This window comes from Hemitrygon akajei, chromosome 2 (assembly GCF_048418815.1).
Source record: "Hemitrygon akajei chromosome 2, sHemAka1.3, whole genome shotgun sequence".
Taxonomy (NCBI): Eukaryota; Metazoa; Chordata; class Chondrichthyes; order Myliobatiformes; family Dasyatidae; genus Hemitrygon; species Hemitrygon akajei.
The window spans coordinates 85,741,830-85,763,107 of record NC_133125.1 but is presented as its reverse complement, the minus strand read 5'-3'; the positions used below and the strand labels follow the sequence as shown (position 1 = coordinate 85,763,107).

Sequence of the window (21,278 nt, the reverse complement as noted above, 5' to 3'; positions counted from 1 at the left end):
GCATCATACAGTGCTGCTTGATGTTCTGTATTCGACAAAATCTCATTCAAATGTCAACCTCATGTATGTGTCTATGTCAAAATCAGATTTGCTGTCACTCACTTATATGACATGAAATTTGTTGTGTTATGACAGCAATGGCATAAAAATTACTATGAAATGCCAAATAAATAGTGCAGCAAATGTGAACATACAGTATAGCAAAGGGAAGTCAGAGCAGAAGTTTTCAGTTGACGTGATCATGAATTGTCCTTTATCTCAACACTTCTTCCTGTTTTTGGTTCATGAACCTTTGCTGGGAATGTTAACCCCATTTTGTCTGATCCCCAGCCCCAATGGAAGTGCTGTTCTCCTTTGATGTGGGCAATGGTCCTTCCGAGATCACTGTGAAGTCAGCCACACACTTGAACAACAATCAGTGGCATTACGTTAGAGTGGAGCGAAACATCAAGGAGGCATCCCTTCAAGTGGATCATCTGCCAAGAAAGGTTCAGGAAGCCCCGGCTGATGGGCACATCCACTTACAGCTCAACAGCCAACTCTTTGTCGGTAGGTTACTTTTACTCTTGTATTTCAAAACCGCGATGGGTCACTATACATATCATCAGCATTGCTTGGCAATTGTGTCATTCAACGGGGTTTGAAAACCAGCTGTGTTACAGTATAAATGTGCTGCCTCTTATACTTGACTAACTCCTAATTGAGATTTATTTCCCATGGATTTCGGTTTCCTGAAGAGAAAAGATTGGGGTGTTGGCTCTAGTTTTTGGAATGCCTTCCAAATTCAGACAATCTCCATCCTGTGTGGCAGGTGGTCCAGTTGGAATCTAAGTGGCTTCACTGCATGATACCTGGCGCGTTGAAGATTGCAGGCAGCCCTTACTGATAAAGCCAACAGTTCAACAGCCCATTGCCAGCATTTAAACATATAAATGCCAGTAGGTTTGTGAATTGACGCAAGCATACTCCAATGTGGCAGTCCCAAAGCTTGCCAACAGACACCAGCCAGGGAATCAGTCAGAATCCTCTCCTGCTAAACTCTGCATAGAGCGTTATGGTAGAGTGTCAAAAAGACCTTTGCACCAACCTGAAGCTGGCACCGGATTCATCAGCCCACTTATTTTAGAGAAGGTTTTACAGAAGTGAGGAGAGCAGGAACATATACTATTTGTGATTGATTGCATTGGCTATAGCACAATCACAGTCAGGTGAACATGTTTAAATCAGTGCTTTGAAAGCAACTACAGCCTGTCTGATACATCAAGACTTTCTATAACATGAAGTATTTTTTAGGAATGTAAACACCATATTATGGCAGAGCTGCCTATACAGGTATTTTAATCTGCTCATATGGTATTATTATTGTCATTTTAAAACATTTCATCCTTTTTAAAAGCATAGTTTTTGAAAGTTTGTTAAAATGTTGGTAGTATAAACGATCTTAAAACTTCCAGTGGGGTTTTGCTATTGCTCAGTAGCCTCACGGCAGGACTGTTTCTGTCCTGATCACACGATCCTGTCACTCCTGAGTAACTGAACTCTGAAAACTCCCACTCATTCCTCAATCACTCTTTATGTACCTGCGCACAATGAGAACAGGATGGAGCCTGTCACCGCATTGTTCTGAAGTTTGAACAATGAAATGCCATTTTTATACAAAAATCAGTTATGTAGATACTGAGGAATTGGTACCCTTAAGTATGTTCAACTTCCTTATTTGCCTAATCAGACTAAGGCAGATAACCCCAATAGGCGGACTGCGGGCCGGGTCTAGACCGCAAAAACCAAATGTCTGGACCGTGCTGACCCATTGGCACTTATAGATAGATAGATAGATAGATAGATAGATAGATACTTTATTCATCCCCATGGGGAAATTCAACATTTTTTTCCAATGTCCCATACACTTATTGTAGCAAAACTAATTACATACAATACTTAATCAATACAAATATGATATGCATCTAAAATCACCCTCTCAAAAAGCATTAATAAATAACTTTTAAAAAGTTCTTAAATAGTTTATTAAAATACATTGAATGGTAACTTAAGCTCAGTCCTAACCCCGGCACTTTAACATATCTTACCCCTGGCGGTTGAATTGTAAAGCCGAATGGCATTGGGGAGTAATGATCTCTTCATCCTGTCTGAGGAGCATTGCATCGATAGTAACCTGCCACTGAAGCTGCTTCTCTGTCTCTGGATGGTGCTATGCAGAGGATGTTCAGGGTTTTCCATGATTGACCGTAGCCTACTCAGCGCCCTTCGCTCTGCTACCGATGTCATACTCTCCAGTTCTGTGCCCACGACAGAGCCCGCCTTCCTTACCAGCTTATTAAGCTTATGTGAATGCACCTGTCATAACATGCAAATAAACTGTGCTGCTCTAACTTATTTTAACCTTATCCCACACCGAACACTTGACCTACACCCCCGTAGAGCGCACGACCTACTGCGCGCTCTCTACGGTCCTCGACTAAACAGCGGCTTGCACCAAATAGCCGCCTGTCATCTAAGAAGCGAATCTGTTATCTAAGCGAATTGTTACCAGCAGTAAGTCACGGACCCTAAACCAAGAACAACATGGCCTGCGCGAAAGAGCACAAAGTTGACCAGGAAAACCATCAGTTCAAATCTGACTGGACTGATCAGTTTTGTTTTATTTTACCGGACCATGTCAATGCTAAACCGACATGCTTAATATGCATGCAGTACATAGCTGTCTGCTAATCAGAAAATCTAAAGCAGCACTTCAACACTCTGCATGCTGCCAGTTTTAATGCCAACTACCCTGCAAAATCAGATCAACGCAAACAAAAAATTGCAAGTATGATAACATCATACAAGCACTCTGTTTCTACTATCTGTAAGTCAACATCTTCACAAGAGAGCGCAACAGCTGCATCATTGCATGTGTCATGGAATCGTGACAAAGCTAAGAAACCATTTGCTGATGCTGAGTTGATTAAAGCGTGTGCAATTGATATGGTTTGTGAAGTTTTAAGTCATGATGAGAGAACCAAGAAAATGGTTGTGGAGCTATGATGGTGCCATTGCCCAACATCAGAAGGATTGCCTCATCCCGTTGCTGTCAATTCTCTCACTGATTGGTGAGTGAATCCATTTATTTTTGTCCATTTGTCAATCTTATTGTGCTATAATAATATTACACCAACAATAATACTGATAATTTTATTTATAGCTACACTTCATACATCAAATGCTACATAGCTTAATTAAAAAGAACAAATAGATTAAATAGGCAGTACTACTAAAACTTTTTGTGTGGAAGAGAAATGGTGGAGAGAGAGAGAGAGAGAGAGAGAGAGAGAGAGAGAGAGAGAGAGAGAGAGAGAGAGAGAGAGAGAGAGAGAGAGAGAGAGAGAGAGAGACTTATTTTGTTTCAAGAGTGCATTTGTTTTTCTTGTGTGACCCACAACACAGGCTTTGAGAAACTCAGGTCTAAATTATTACTACTACCACCACTACTACTACTGCTGCTACTACTACTACTACTACTAATAATAATAATAATAATAATAATAATAATGGTAATAGCAGCAACAACAACATCTGCCCACCAAACAGCTTACTGGCACAATGGAAAAAAACCCTGGACGTTTTGACCCTTGGCTTGGCATGCTTGACGTAATTTGGCCCTTGTGGAAAACTAATTGGAGAACCCTGCACTAAGATATTAATAACCAATAGAACCTACGAGTTAAAAGCTGATAATATCTCAGCATGGGTTTTCTGCGGGTGCTCCGGTTTCCTCCCACAGTCCAAAGTTAGTAGGTCTATTGGACAGTGTAAATTGGCCCATGATGAGGCTAGGGTTAAATTAGGGGTTGCAGGGTGACACAACTCAAAGGGCTGGAAAGACCTATTTGGTGCTGTATCTCAATAAAGAAATAAGTAAGTGTCACCCTAGAATTCTTCATTTGTATCTTTATCTGTTCCAAATGGTTCCAATCTCCTGATGTACAAAGGGAAGCTATGCTCTTCAATTACCTTACTTGTCTGGGTGACTGCATACTATTTGTAAACTATCCTTGCCTGGACGTTATCTTAACCTTTGCCTTGTCATGTCTTCCATAATCCAGTTTCAAGCCTTGGCATTCATTAAGCCCTTGCTCAAACTTCCAAAACACTCTCGGCCAGAAAGTCTCACATTCTGAATTGGAACCAGGAATGTTCTGAAGCAACAGAGAGTGCAGACAGGAATGTGGGCGGTGTAGCCTGCAAAACTAGGCACTTTGTGCTTAAAATATGAAAGTAAAATTTGAAAGTCAGAGCCAGTCGATCTGATGCAGAGTGAGGGCAGGTACAATAATGCAGTTGCAAATTCTTTAGAGTCAATTCAAAGGTGCAGAGATAGTTGGGAATGGTAAACTCATCTACCCTTACAGATAGGAAGTGGTTAATATCGTTGCGTTGGTCAGAGCCATTAGAGTCTACGGGATTTGAGACGGCCATTGGGCTTGTATTGGTTAGATTCACTGGAATCTTCAGAGGTACTGGAAACATAAGGAGACACTAAGGACTGTACTTTCTGGAAAGGAGCAGCACACAAAGACACTGGAGGAGCTCAGCAGCTCAGACAGTGTCTATGGAAGGAAATGTTTTGGGTTGAGACTCTTTGGACCCTTATTGTACTATTGACTATCGACCAGTACTACTCAGAACCATAATAATGAAGTGCTTTGAGAGGTTGATTGTAGTCAACACATTCTTCTTCATTAGGAATTTGAGGAGAGTCACTGAAGAGTTTTGGACATTTCTATAGATGTGTACTGGAGAGCATTGTGACTGGGTGCATTACAGCCTGGTATGAAAACTCTAATACTCAGGGTCAAAAAAGGCTGCAGAGGATTCAGCCACATCATCACAGGCAAAACCCTCATCACTGAGGACATCTTGAAGTGGAGTCACTCAGGAAGGACTGAGGACCCATACCGTTTGAGCCGTGGCTTTATCTCAATAGTTCCATTAGTGAGAAGGTGTAGGTGCCTTAAGGCACACATACTCAATGACTGAGAAGCAACTTCTTCCCCTACAACTTCAGATTTCTGAATGATTCATGAACCCGTGAACACTGCCTTATTTATTTTTTGCACTATTTACTTATTTTGTAATGTTTAATCATTTAATATCTGTGCAAAATACTGCTTTGCAAAACAACAAATTTCACATCATCTAAGCCACTCTGGTAATGAACTGCTTCTGATCCTGAAGTACTCCCCAGTCTGCTGTATACCTCAGCTTTGTCCCAATCATCAAATAAATCAAGTGCAAGTTCAATTTAATTGTCATTCAACCATCCATGAATCCCCATGAATCAAGACAAATGAGCCCGCATTACTTCAGGGCCAAGGTGCAAAATACAGTACCAATGGTTATACACAGTACAAGGCACATATAAGGAATATACAATAGCAGTTAAAATACAGTCACACAAAAAAAATATATAGACCAGTTCCAAGTCCATAAATGTTGCAGGAGTCTGGCACTAAAGACAATGCAGCTTGTCTTCTGCCAAGTAAACACTGGGGGGCAGCACCAACTCTAGCATGGATGCCACACCACACAGCCTCCCGCACTCTGGTGGAGTGCCTGACTCCAACATCTCCCTCTGGCATCGGCAAACAGGTGACATTGGGCTCGTGGCATTCCACACCACCAATATCCAACAGGGTCTTGCAATCACAAGTACAGTGGCTGAGATGATCTCTTGAGAGTTTACACACCAATATCTCCCTGTCTTAGGCAGCATCATGGTCTGCACTAGGTCCAGCTCCTTAAGTTTCTCCGCCAACAAGTAATTTGCTGCTAGGGTCGACCTGCAGTACTTTAAGTTCTTAATGTCCAGCAGAGTCTAGTGATGGTAAAAAAAAATATGTTTAAAAAAGACAATAACAGCTTTGGTTGACCCTATAGAAGCCACTGCGTCTGAGAGTGCCACTATCTTGTAAAACCTTCAGATTTTAGGACTAAAAATCAAGTTTCTGTTCCACTTGCATTTAACATGAAGACAAATTAACATATTAAAACTTTCAATGTCTTACCTGTGTGTACAAAGAACTTGGTATGAATATGCCCATGGATGTTTGACCATATTGTGCATTGTCATGAGTCGAAACTGGAATAACCTCCCTGAAGCTGTCCCACAAAGAGCTGCAGGCTCCTGCAACCCCTTGCTTGAAGAATATTTCCTAATTTCACTCAAGTGACGTCTGGATCTAATGTTTTATTCAATGCACCTTAGTCCTTGACTCCTCAACCAGTGGTGTTAGTTTCTCTTTATCTGCTCCAGCAATTACTTCAGCTTCCAACTCACACTGCTCTAACCCTAATGAAACAGCATGCAGCTTCACTGAACTGTTTACACAGGACTGCAAAAGTGTGTGGCTCACCACAGAACGGGAATCTTTATTTGATCAAACAAAAGATACAAATGCAGAAAGGCTTGTTTCTATGTTGTGTGACTGTCTGATTCTATGTTTGCCTTGCTTAGCTAACTTAGTATGTGTATGTTCCTAGACCTACAGCGATGTGCTCAATGTAATGGGTGCCACAGTAGCATGGCAGTAAGTACCACACTATTACAGCTCGGCTGTCAGAGTTCAATTGCAACATTATCTGTAAGAAGCTTCTGTGTCCTCCCCACAAGTGTGTGGGCTTTTTCTGGGTGCTCTGCTTTCCTCCCGCAGTCCAAAGACTTATTGGTTAGTAGGTTAATTGCTGATTGGATATTGTCCTGTGATTAGGTTAAGTGCATTGGGGATTGCTGGGAAGTGTAGTTCGAAGGTCCAGCAGGGTCTGCTCTGTGCTGGATCTCAATGAATAAATGAATAAACTTTACATTGCCCTTTGTACTGACCGTGTTTCCTATTCAGTTGCATACTACCCACTATACTGAAAAATAAAACTGCAGTGTTTGCACACAACAATTAACCACAACCTTCTCTAAAGCTTCTTCTAAAGCACAGTCACCTTCTTAAGCATGGGCAATACCAATAAAGACCACTCTGTGAACACACTAACTAAAAATAAAGACACTGAGAATCTAAAGTGAAAACCTAAATTGTTGGACATGCCCAGCAGGTCAGACAGCATCTGTGGAGAAATGACTTGTGAAGGTGAGGCAATGTACAGAAGAGATTTGCAGGGTTGTTAACGAGGGACGAGGAAGCCGAAGCAGAAGGCTGAAGGGACTCAGAGAATCAGGCTGCATCTGTGGGGGGAAACAGACTGATGGCACAATCCTCCTACTGGACAAGCTACATCCTTCCACACTGCTGAGATTTCCCAGAGTATTGTTTGTTGCTGCCGATTCCAGCATGTGCACTCTCTCATCTCAACAACAGGGATGAATGATTATATTTACCGAAATGGACCGAAAAAACTAGAGTTGTACTCTTTGGAATAGAACTGATTACAATGAGTTTTAGATAGAAGTATTTAAAATCATGAAGGGGATAGTAAGGTAGCAGCTAGTGCAAATGTTTTACAGCGCCAGCGATCAGCAATCGAGGTTTGATTCCCGACACTGTCTATAAGGAGTTTGAACATTTCCCCCATGACTGTGTAGGTTTCCTCTGGGTTCTCCAGTTTCCTCGCACATTCCAGAGACGTGCAGGTTAGGGTTAGTGAGTTGTGAGCATGCTATCCTGGTGCCAGAAGCGTGGTGATACTTGTGGTCTGCTCCCTGCTGATTTGATTTGATGCAAATTTCACTGTATGTTTCGATGTATGCGTGACAAATGAAGCTAATATTTATAGCAGTGTATTCCTTTTCCTTCCCTTGAAATTCAATGAAGACAAGGACTAAAGGGTTTAGATAGCAAAGGGCAAAAGAAACACGAGATAGGCCAGACCATTTTACACAGCCGGCAATGATAGTGTGGAAAGCACTGCAGGGACTGTAGTGGAACCATATTCAAAAGGGCGCTGGAGAGTATCTGAATGGAAAGCATGGACTCAATCGGCCAAATGCTTCTTTCTCATGCTGAAATCTTCCTGTGATTCCAGAAAGGAACTACTCTCCAAGTCAGAAATTGACTTAGATGTTTGACCTAAGTAGCCTGCCATGGGCGTGCAGTATGGCAGTGGTCATGCAGCAAATCTCATACTCTATCGACTTCTATTGGTTTGTGTGCTGTGTAATTGATTGCGGATGAATTTCAAGTTCAAGTTGATTGTCATCCACCCATATACATGTATACTGCCAAACAAAACAATTGCCCTTAAGATCAAAGTGCAGATCACAGTACATGTAACTCAGATACAACACATGAAGTAATATTATCACAAATAAATTAACAAAAAATAAAATATATTCCAGAAGACTAACGTCCAACAGAAGGTGCATATGATACAAACAGTATAACACTTTTGGCACTTCATATGTGATGAGATCTGGGTGGTGGCAAGGAGTTCAGTAGTCTTACAGGCAGCTGTGGGCAAAAGCTGTTTCCCCTCCTAACAGTCCTTTTCCTAATGCTTCGGTACCTCTTGCCCGATGGTAGGTGTTCAAAGAGATCCCACTACCTTTGTTACTTTTTTTTCTCTTTTATCTGTTGAAATTCATATTCGCTTTGCTTATGTTTTGATGAAATTGTTTATTTTAAAAGCCTTGAATCGAATTTGGAAGCACTCACATTTCAATATAAAAATCTGCCTAAATCATATCATACACACATCAGCTCCATGGCAACACAATGAAATTCAGCTGGATTCCCCAACATCATTAAATTAATAGATATTTACTTCTGCATCTATTCCCACAGCTGCTGGAGAATAAATTGAATTGTGGGAACATTTCAGTTTATTAGAAATCTAACACCACAAGAATTACACATCTTGGTGATGATGTCCCGAAAATGATTTGAAATAATTAACTGAAATATTAGTTTTTTTATGAGACCTGTGCTTAATAATAGTTGGTGCATTACATCAGCATAAGGAGACATAGAAATTTGATTTCAATATTGTATCTGCAAATCATGGATGAGGATTTACTGCTCGTGTAATCTTAGAAAAAAAGTTGTTTTGTGATAACTCACTTATATCAATCATTCTGTTCACATTCAATCATAAATGTATTTCTCAGAATCTGTTAACCAAGAACGTTCCCAGGCAGATCAAAGCATATTGGAAAACTAATGAAAACACTTGGCAAAGTTTCATGAAGAGCATCTGCAATGTTTTCCTCCACTCCTACAGAACAGCATGCCAGTACTCAGTCAGAAATCAGGCAGGGAATGTTACCACCAGCCAGTTTCCCTCCAATTGTTAATGTTATTGTCTTGAAAATATATTGCTCATTTGGATCATTAGACATAGGGGCAGAATTAGGCCATTTAGCCCATCGAGTCTGCTCCGCCATTCCATCATGGCCGATTTATTATCACTCTCAACCCTATTCTCCTGTATTCTCCCCGTAAATGTTGATGCCCTGATGAATCAAGAACCTCATCATCTTAGCATTAAGTATACCCAATGACTTGGAGTCCAGAGCCATCTGTGGGAATGAATTCCACAGATTTGTTATCCTCTGGCTAAAGAACTTCCTTCTCATCTCTGTTCTAAATGAACATCCCTCTATTCTGAGGATGTGCCTCCTTCCTAGAGTCCCTCACTAGAGGAAGCATTCTCTCACATTCACTCCATCTAGAAATTTTAATATTTGATAGGTTTCAATGAGAATTCCTCCCTCATTCTTCTAATCTCCAGTGAGTACAGCCCCAAAGCCATCAAATGCTCTTTTCATTCTTGTGAACCTCATTGGACCCTTTCCAATGCTAGCATATCTTTTCTTGGATAAGGGTCCAAAACTGTTCACAATATTCTAAGTGCGGCCTCAGCAATGACATGCAATGTAAAAAGAAACAGTCCTGAAATAGCCTTAACATCTGGTCCTGTAGATCACCATTACAGGACCATAGAGAAAAACAGAAAAGGCCTGCTTCATTCCCACACTTTGCCTCCTGCCAGTCAGCCAGTCTTCTAATAGTATCTTTCCTGTAATACAATGGTCTCTTATCTTATTTGGCAGCCTTACGTGGGGCACCTTGTCAAAGTTCTTCTGAAAATCCTTGTAAACAACATTCAGTGACTCTCCTTTGTCAATCCTGCCTGTTGTTTCCTAAAAGAATTCCATCAGATTTGTCAGACAAGATTTCCCCTCAAAGAGACCATGATGATTTTAGCCTATTTTATCATGTGCCTGCAAGAACCCTGAGATCTCATCCTTAATAATGAAATCCTACATCTTCCCAATCATTGACTGCAAGCTATTTGGCCTATAATTTCCTGTCATTTGCCTTCCTCCCTTTTTGAAGATTGGAGTAACATTTGGAATTTTCCAATCCTCTGGAATTATTCCAGACTATAGTGATTCTTGAAAGATCACTACTAATGCCTTCACAATCCCTGACACCCTCGAATTTCTGGCATACTGCTAGTGTCTTCCACAGTGAAAACTGACACAAAATACTCAGTAAGTTCATCCAGCATTTCTTTGTCCTCTATTACTACATCTTCAGAATCATGTTCCCACAGTCTAATATCTACATTCACCCCTCATTTACTCCTTATATATCTGAGAAAACATTTTGTATCCTCTGTTATATAATTAGCTAGCTTATCTTCATATTCAACTTCTTTCTCCATATGGCTTTTTTAGTTGCCTTCTGTTGGTTTTTGAAAGCTTCCCAATCCTCTAACATCCTACTCAGTTTTGTTCTATTATCTATCCTTTCTTCTGCTTTTATGCTGCCTTAGCATGCCCTTGTCAGCCTTGGCTGCATCAGCCTTTCTTTAGAATACTTTGTGATGTCTCCTTCCTGCAACTTCCAAATTTCTCTAAGAAACTTCAGCCATTGCTGTTCTACCATCATACCTGATGGAGTTCCCTTTAAATTAACTCTGGACAGCTCCTTGCATGCCTCTGTAATTCCCTTAATACTGTTAGATCCTTTACCTTAAGCTCCCTAATCAAATCTGGTTCATTACACAACACGCAATCCAGAATTGCTGATCCCCGGTGGCTCAACCACAAGCTGCTCTAAAAAACCATCTTGTAGGCCTTCTACAATTTCCCTCACTTGGGATCCAGCTCCAACATGGATTTCCCAATTTACATGCAAATTGAAGTCCCTCATGACTATTGTAACATTATCCTTTTATATGTCTTTTTTATTTCCTGTTGTAATTTGTATCATGCATACTGGCTACTGTTTGGAGGCCTGTATTTAACTCCCATCAGGGTCTTTTTGTCTTTGCAGTTTATTAATTCTGCCCCCAAGGATTCTGCATCTTCTGATCCAATGTTACCTGTTTGTAAGAATTTGATTTAAGTTTTTTTACAACAGAGCCACCCCACCCCCTCTGCTTACCTGCCTGTCTTTTTGATACAATGTGCATCCTTGGATGTTAACTTCCCAACTATGACCTTCTTTCAGCCATGACTCACTGATACCCATATGCCATACCTGCCAATCTTTAACTGTGTTACAACACCATCTACTTTATTCTGTGTTCTCCTTTCATTCAAATATAACACCTTCAGTCCTGTAATCATCACCCTTTTTGATTTTGTCCCCATGTTAGACTTCAAACCATCCTATTGACTTCATTTCTACCCTATCATCTGCTCATCCTTCCTGACGGTCTCACTACACACTGCATCTATTTGTTTAGCAACTACTCCATCCCCAGCTCTATCACTGTGATTTCCATCCCTGTCAAACTAGATTAAACCCTGTCCAACTACTCTAGAAAACCTGCCCACGAGCATATTGGTCTCCCTTGGATTCAGGTGTAACCTGTCCTTTTTGTAGAGGTCATACCTTCCTTTGAAAAGATCTGAAATCTGAAACCCTGCCTCCTGCAACAATTCCTCAACCATGCATTAATCTGCCAAATTATACTGTTCTTGCTCTCACCGGCACATGGCAGAGGCAGCAATCCAAAGATTAATACACTTGAGTCCTGATTTACAGCTTTCTACCTAACTCCCTATATTTTCTCTTCAGGATCTCCTCCCTTTTCCTAGTAATGTCATTGGTACCAATATGTATCATGACCTCTGACTGTTTACCCCTTCAAAATGCTGTGGGCCCAATCCGTAACATCCCTGACCCTGGCACCTGTGAGGCAACGTACCTTCTGGGTGACTTTTTCATGAACACAATCTCCTGTCTGCTTCCCTAATTATCACGACTGCACTCCTGTTCTACCCCATTCCCTTCTGAGCCACTGAACCGGGCTCAGTGCCAAAGACCTGCTTGCTGTGGCTTCTCCCTAGTAAGTTGTCCCATCCTAGAGTATCCAAAGCAGTATACTTATTGAGGGGAATGGCTGCAAGGGTACTCTGCACTGCTACTCTGCCTATTGCCTTTCCTTCACTTGACAGTCATCTAGGTACCTGCCTCCTGCGACTTAGGGGAGACTACCTCTCCATAGTTCCTATTCATTCTCCCATTTCTTCATCACCATTGGGTCTAAATTGTGGAATCACTCTGGAGTCCTCCTTACATGATGAGTGGAAGAATGTATGGGGGCAGTGTCAAAAGTCATTTATTCACACACAGAGAGTGGTGGGTGTATGGCCAGGGGTGGTGGGAGAGGCTGATATACTTGAGACTCCTAGATAGGCACATGGATGAAAGAAAAATGGTGAAGTATGTGGAAGAGAAGTATTAGATTGATCTTGCAGTAAGTTCAAAGATCAGCAGAATGTTGCGGACAGAAGGACCTTCACTGTGTTCTATTTTCTATGTTCTATCTTCCATATTCCATGTTCCATGTTCTATGTTCTCAAGTTCAAGCTCATTGTCAAGTGACTGTACATATATACTGTACAAACAAATGAAATAGCATTCCTCTGGAATTTGAAATATTTAAAGCTTTGCTGTCCAGACAAAACAGTCCAATTTGTTCAACCTCTTTTATAAATGGAACATTCACTCAGTAGCCTCTTTATCAGGTACACCTGTACACCTGCTCATTAATGCAAGTATCTGATCAGCTAATATGTAGCAGCAACTCAATGCATAAAACCACGCAGATATGGCCAACAAGTTCAGTCCAAACATCAGAATGGGAAATAAATGTGTAATAAGTCACTTTGACAGTGGGATGATTGTTGGATGGTTTGAGAATCTCAGAAACTGTTGATCTCCTAGGATTTTCACACACAACAGTCTCTAGTGTTTGCAGAGAACAGTGTGAAAAGCAAAAAAAACATCCAGTGAGCAATAGTTCTGTGGACTAAAATGACTTGTTAATGAGGGAGGTCAGAGGAGAATGGCCAGACTGGTCCAAGCTGACAGGAAGGTGATAGTAATTCAAATAACCACAGGGTACAACAGTGGTGTGCAGAAGAGCATTGCAGAATGCATAACACATTGAAGCTTGAAAAGGATGGAGAACATCAGCAGAAGACCACACACAATTCTACTCCCATGCCTAATAAAAGGGAAAATGAGTGAAGAGCTTTACAACATAATGCAGACACTTCAGCCCACAATGTCAAAAATGAGAGATAACGTTTAGAACACAGCTGCTTCTAAAGATGGGACAAAAGGACACTGTAGAGATGGTAGTTGAGAAAATGATGCTCTTCCTAAGTCACTTAGCAACAGTCATGAGGGACTCAACGTAGATTGTGAAAATCAGGTTGGTGCTGGATTCCAGGAGGGGGAATTTCAAGAGTGCCTATGAGATGCCTTTTTAGAGCAGGTTGTAGAGGATCAGCCATTCTGGATAGGGTGCTGTGCAATGAACAAGAATTGATTAGAGATCTTAAGGTAAAAGTACTTCTTGGGGCAAGTGATCATAATATGATCCTATTCACCCTGAAATTTGAGAAGGAGAAGCTAAAGACAGATGTATCAGTATTATGGTCGAATGAAGAGAATTGCAGGGGTGTGAGAGAGGAGTTGGCCAGAACTGATTGGAAAAGAACACTGGCAGGGATGACAGCACAGCAACAATGGCTGGAGTGTCGGGAAGTAATTCAGAAGTAGGGCCGGATTAACCTACTAGCAAAAGTAGCAGATGCTATGGGCCCCGCATTTCGAGGGCCCCGCCCGCACTAAATAGTTGCAAGCTGCAGTCTGGTGAAATCGGCATCTCACCGTATTCTCACCACTGTTAAGAGTGAATTCTGGGTAGACGGTTCATTTACATTTAAATAAATGACTTCAGCATCAGTCTTCTGTTCTTTGACAAAGTACTGTGGATTGAGTTCATGACAATACATTTCCTAAAAGATGTGAACCCAATTCCATTCTGATAATAAAATTTACTTCACACTTTGCGTTTTGGGAAACTTCCTTTGATTCTGAGAACAAACTGAGACTGACAGCTCCAGCTCCCAGTAGCAGCCCGTCCTCAGACACACTCACAGCCAATCAGCGAGTGCCACTGGGAGAAACATGCTCTCATTGGCTGAGGAGTGTCAGTGGGTGGGACGGTGTGTGCTTGGAGCGGTCTAGGGAGAGGCCGGAGATTGGGAACTGCACTTCGGGTAAAGGCTGCAACACTGGCCAGGGTCTAGTTGCGCATCTATTTGTCACTCATGGTTACCAACTGCAATGGAGAATGCTCATTTTAAAAACTGAAAAGGATTAAAAATGAACTAAGGAGAACCGTGGGTCAAAATAGATTGCACAATCTCACTCTAATGAGCATTGAACATGAACTTCTGCATGAAATAGACATTTCCAGTATCATCAACAAATTTGCTCATTCTAAATCTAGAAAATCTAACTTTTAAATTGTAGTTTTGTTACTTTTGACATTTGAAATTGATACCTATTTGTAAGTAATACTATTAATGAAGTGTCAGACATTTGTCGTATTATCTGGCTGTACAGCAAATGAAAAGATTGAATTACTTTACTATGCAAGTAAATCATTTATGTTTTAGTACTTGTGTGCCTTTTTTTTTAAATTTAGGGCCCCTTTATAACATATGCTACAGGCCCCGCACTAGCTTAATCCAGCCCTGTTCAGAAGGCACAGTATATATACATCTCAAAGAGGAAGAAGTATTCTAAAGGAAAGGTGACACAACCATGGCTAAGAAGAGAAGTCAAAGCCAACATAAAAAGCCATGAGAGAGTATATAATAGAACAAAATTAGTGGGAAGTTAGAGGATTGGGAATCTTCTAAAAACCAGCACAAGGCAACTAAAAGGTCATTAAGAAAGTAAAGATGGAATACAAAAGAAAGCTATTAAAGAGGATGCTAAAAATGTCCTCAGATACATAATATGTAAAAGAGAGGCGAGAGTGCATATCGGACCACTGGAAAATGATGCTGGAGAGGTAGTAATGGGGACAAGAAATGGCAGACAAACTGACTAAGTATTTTGCATCTGTCTTCACTGTGGAGGCACAATTGGTATGGTGGAAGTACCAGGTGTCAGGGGGCATGAAGTATGTAAAGTTACCATAACTAGAGAGAAGATTCTTAGGAAACTGAAAGGTCTAAAGGTAGTTAAGTCACCTGGACCAGATGGTGTACACCCCAGGCTTCTGAAAGAGGTGACTGAAGAGATTGTGGAGGCATTAGTAATGATCTTCCAAGAATCTCTAGATTCTGGAATGGTTCCGGATGACTGGAAAATTGCAATTGTCACTCCACTCTTCAAGAAGGGAGAGAGGCAGAAGAAAGGAAACTATAGGCCAGTTAGTCTGAACTCAGTGGTTGGGAAGATGTTGGAGTTGATTACTAAGGATGAGGTCTCAGGGTACATGGAAGCACATGATAAAATATGTTGTAGTTAGCATGGTTTCCCTAAGAGAAAATCTGTTGGAATTCTTTGAAGAAATAACAAGCATGGGAATAAAGGGAGCCTTTTCTGTTTGGCTGCCAATGATTAGTGGTATTTCCCAGGGGTCTGTGTTGTGAGTGATTATTTTATGTTATATGTCAGTGATTTGGATGATGGAATTAATAGCTTTGTTGAAAAGTTTGCAGATGATGTAAAGACAGGTAGAGAGGCAGGTAGTTTTGAGGAAGTAGAGAGGCATCAGAAAGACTTAGACAGTCTAGGAGAATGGGCAAAGAAATGGCAGATGGAATACAGTGTCGGGAAGTATATGGTCATGCACTTTGGTAGAAATGCCAGAGTTGCCTATTTTCTAGATGGAGAGAAAATACAAAAAAAAGTGAGGTGCAAAGGGACTTGGGAGTCCTTGTTCAGGATCCCCTAAAGAATAATTTGCAGGTTGAGTTGGTGGAGGGGAAGGCAAATACAACATTAGCATTAATTTCAAGAGGACTAGGATATAAAAGCAAGGATGTAATGTTGAGACTTTATAAAACCTGGTGAGACCTTACTTCGAGTATTGTGAGCAATTCTGGGCGCCTTAGTTTAGAAAGGATGTGCTGAAACTGGAGAGAGTTCAAATGAGGTTCACAAAAATGATTCCAGGATTGAATGACTTGTCATATAAAGAGTGTTTGATGGCTCTGGACCAGTATTCACTGGAATTCAGGAGAATGAGGAGTGACCTCTGTACTGTATGGATTTATTTCTTTTAGAGCAATAACCCATCCCCTTAGCACTACATATTGATCTGTTGTCTATGCATGAGCATTGTTTCTCTCTTTCTCGCTGCAATGCGAATACACCAGTTAAAGCCATGTCTAGCATGCGTGCTTTTATTTAATGTAAATGTAGTTGTGCACAGACACAATAAACTGGTGATGAGTATGAACCTAAATGTCAGAAATAATCATGACCTGCCCCGACATTTACGGGACAAAACACCAAGTGTTAAACAGCATGAGAAGGCCATCACGGACGCTAACAAATGCACAAGTACAGTTTAGAGTAACAGTGAAAGATGCACTCAATTTAAAATAACGAAATAATGAAAATAATGTGGCAATGGCTTCAGTTGGGGAAGTTGATGAATTTGATAGTGCTAATGAAAACTGGGAGTTGTATGTAGAGAGGGTTGAACGGTATTGTAACGCAAACAAGGTGGACGAGCAAAGAAAGCCCCTACACTTCATAGCTTAATAGGCCCAAGAATGTAGACACTTGAACTAGAACACTACAGCACAGTACAGGCCCTTCAGCTCTTCATGTTGTGCCGACACATATATTCCTTTAAAAAAAGTGCTAAACCCACACTACCCCATAACCCTCTATTTTTCTTTCATCCATGTGACTGTCCAAGAGGCCCTTAAATACCCCTAATGTTTTAGCCTCCACCACCATCCCTGGCAAGTCATTCCAGGCACCCACAACCCTCTGTTGTAAAAAACTTACCCCTGATGTCTCCCCTAAACTTCCCACCCTTAACTTTGTACATATGCCTTCTGGTGTTTGCTATTGGTGCCCTGGGAAACAGGTACTGACTATCCACCCCATCTATGCCTCTCATAATCTTGTAGACCTCTATCAAGTCCCCTCTCATCCTTCTACACTCCAAATAGAAAAGTCCCAGCTCTACTAACCTTGCCTCATAAGACTTGTTTTCCAATCCAGGCAACAACCTGGTAAATCTCCTCTGCACTCTCTCCATAGCTTCCACATCCTTCCTATAATGAGGTGACCAGAATGGAACACAGTACTCTAAGTGTGGTCTCACCAGTGATTTGTAGAGTTGCAACATGATCTCTCTACTCTTGAACTCAATCCCCCTATTAATGAAACCTAGCATCCCATAGGCCTTCTTAACTACCCCATCAATCTGTGCAGCGACCTTGAGGGATGTATGGATTTGAACCCCAAGGTCCCTTTGTTCATCCATACTCTTAAGTAACTGACCATTAATCCTGTACTCAGTCTTCTGGTTTGTCCTTCCAAAATGCATCACCTCACACTTATCCAGATTGAACTCCATCTGCCACTTTTCTGCTTAACTCTACATCCTGTCTATATCCTCTTATAACCTTTGACAACCTACAGCTCCATCCACAACTCCTCCAATCTTCGCGTCATCAGCAAACTTACTCACCTATCCTTCCGCATCTACATCCAGGTCATTTATAAAAATCACAAATAGCAGAGGTCCCAGGACAGATCCCTGTGGCACTCCACTAGTCACTGACCTCCAGGCAGAATACTTTCCTTCCACTACTACCCTCTGCTTTTTTCCTGTAAGCCAATTTTTTATCCAAATAGCCAAGATTCCACTGATTCCATGCCTCATGACTTTCTGGATGAGTCTCTCATGGGGGATCTTGTCAAATGCCTTGCTAAAATCCATGAAGACCACATCTACCGCCCTACACTCATCAATTGCTTTTGTTACCTCTTCAAAAAACTCAATTAGGCTTATGAGGCACGACCTTCCCTTCATAAAGCCATGTTGACTATCCTTGAGTAGACTGTACTTGTCCAAATGCTTGTAGATCCTATCCTTAAGAATCCTTTCTGATAGTTTTCAGACCACTGGCATAAGCCTCGCCAGTCTATAGTTCCCGGGATTCTCCCTATTACCTTTTTTAAACAAGGGAACTACATTTGCCATTCTCCAATCCACCGGCACCTCCCCTGCAACCAAAGAGGATTGAAAGATCATAGCTACTGCTCCAGCGATCTCTTCTCTCACTTCCTACAGCAAGCTGGGGCATATCACATCCAGCTCTGGGGACTTAACAATCTTGATGTTTTTAAGAAGATCCATCACTTTTTCTTCCTTAATCTCCACATTGTCCAGCACACAGGCCTGTTCTATTTTGACCTCAGCCTGATCAAGGTCCTTTTCACTTAAGAATACTGAAGCAAAGTATTCATTTAGGACCTCCCCAACCTCCTCTGCCTCCAGGCACATGTTGTCTTCTTTATCCTTTAGCAGCCCCACCTTCATGCTTGTCATCCTTCTGTTCTTCACATATGCATAGAAAGCCTTGGGGTTCTCCTTAATCCTACATGTCAAGCCCTTCTCATGCCCCCTTCAAGCTCTCCTAAGTCCTTTCTTACGCTCCTTCCTGGCTACCCTATATTTCTCATGAGCCCCTCCTGCTTCCTGCTTCTTATATCTACCATATGCTTCCTTCTTCCTCGTGAAACATAGTCTCTTACTCAACTTAGAAACCCCTGCGAAGCCAGCAAGCAAGACTTTCACCAAAATTGTTACAATTTTACATAATCACTTGAGCCCCAAACCCCTGGCAATAGCTGAGAGATTTAGATTTTACAAAGGGAGCCAGTCAAAAGATGAAAGTCTTTCTGAGTGCATTGTAGAACTGCATAAACTTTCCCAGTACTGTGACTTTAGAGATGGACTTTCTGGTGCATTAAGGGGACAGGTTTGTAAGTGGCATGCATAGTCAAAGCACTCAAATGAGACTACTGGCAGGAAGAGACCTATCCTTAGAATGGGCATTGACCATTGTTACAGACTGCAGCAAAGGATGCAGCAGAACTACAAAATAAGAGGTTAGAATGTGAAATGCGCAAAATATCCCTCAGTGGTGCAAAATGTCAAAGATGTTATTGATGTGGAAAATCCTCCTGTGATGCAAATGACTGCTGGTTCATAGAAACAGTCTGTAGAAAGTGTCACAGACAAGGTCACATAGAGAGAGTGCAAGGCACACCCAAGTGAAAGATCTGAAACAAAAAACTAAGCAAATGCATAAAGTTACCAAATGTAAATTACAACGAGACAACATCGAGTCTGACAAAGGTGAACTGTCACACCTAGATTGGCATAGTATTACTGAAGCAGATCTCAATATAATATGGATCACAATAGATAGGTCTGGTGTAAAACTGAAAATGGAGCTGGATACAGGTTCAGCTTTGTCCATAACTGATGACCACAGTCTGTTTTTGAAGATACCATTACAGAAGACCACAGTGATGCTAAAGCTATACAGAGGTGAGAAAGTGTCTCCCAAAGGCAAACTGAAATTGAATTTGACATATGGAGGCCAAACACAGCAATTAGAACTTTATGTTTTGAGAAGTGGAGTGCCATCAATTTTCGGACATGAATGGTTGAGAAAAATTCAACTAGGCTGGCACTCAATCAAGACTCTCAGTGTGGCATCAAGAAGAAATGGCAGCCCAAATAGTAGTACTAACCAGAGACTGGCAGAGCTGATTAATGTTAATAAGAAGGTGTTTGAGAAGTGAATCGGTAAACTCAAAGTCACGAATTGAATGAAGCAGCAACGTTAGCGGGGGAGTTAAGAGTTATGGGAAGAAGGCCTACTCTTGCTCCTATTTCTTATGTTACATCAAAATTCCACAAAGCATGTCCAGTGTCTTAGGTACTACGTCCTAAGATGGATGCTGATCTTTAGAGCTTGGAAGCATCTGGAATTCTTTCCAAGGTTGAGAGGAGCAATTGGGACACACCCATTGTCCTGGTGATCAAGAAAGTGAAGGCTGTAGCCGTTTACATTTGAAGGATTCAACGTGAGCATCAACCTGGTGCTGCGTACTGTGCAGAATCCCCTGCCATGAATAGAACATTTTTGCATCTTTGGCAGGCAGGGAGAAGTTTTCAAAGATTGACTTGTCATATGCCTGACTGCAAATAGAGATTGAGGAATGAAGCAGGAATTTACTCACAATCAGCTCTCACAAGGGACTGTTCCAGTCTAATTGTCTCGTCTTTGCCACCGCATCAGCTCCAGCAATTTGACAAAGAGCAATGGACCAAGTGCTCCAAGATATCCCAGGAACGTAATGTTACCTTGATGGCATCATCGTGACTGGCAGAAATGATGAAGAGCACTTCCAGAACCTTCCTTACCAGGCTGAGTGAGTATGGTCTGTGTGCAATGGGAGAGAAATGTGAGTTTTTCAAGAATGCAATCTCATAGTGTGGACGTGTCATTGACAAGTATGGCTTACATCAGTCTCAAGAGAAGACTGAAGCGGTGCTGCAGGCATCCAAATCAGAAACTGTGTCACAACTCTAGGTCATACTTGGGTCTTGTAAACTACTACCACTGGTTTCTCCCAAACATTGCGACAGTGTTTGAATGCACAGTTGCAGACAGGAGCAAAGTGGGAATTGTCAGAAAAATGTGAAAATCATTCAAGGAAATAAAGAAACTAATAACATCTGATGAACTGTTCACCCTTATGATCCATCCCTGCCAACCAGATTGGCATGCAATGCATCCCCTTATGACATTGGAGCTGCTTTGTCCACGGTATGAAAGATGGATCTGAAAGCCCGATTGCATTTGCTTCAAGATCAATGATTTACACACAGATTGATTGAGAGGCCCCATGCAACTACACAAAACCCGATCGAGACGCCCTTAGTCTAGTATGGCGAAT

At 41.4% G+C, this 21,278-nt stretch overlaps 1 protein-coding gene across 3 annotated transcripts in view; it reads left to right on the top strand.

Annotated features, from left to right (window-relative positions):
• LOC140714318 (contactin-associated protein-like 5) overlaps window positions 1-21,278 on the top strand; it is a 1,338,796-nt gene that overhangs the window by 979,927 nt on the left and 337,591 nt on the right. For all 3 annotated transcript variants that reach the window (XM_073025479.1, XM_073025472.1, XM_073025488.1), the window contains exon 17: window positions 331-549. In XM_073025479.1, the coding sequence (XP_072881580.1) occupies window positions 331-549 (219 nt within the window). The remainder of the gene's footprint in view (window positions 1-330; window positions 550-21,278) is intronic.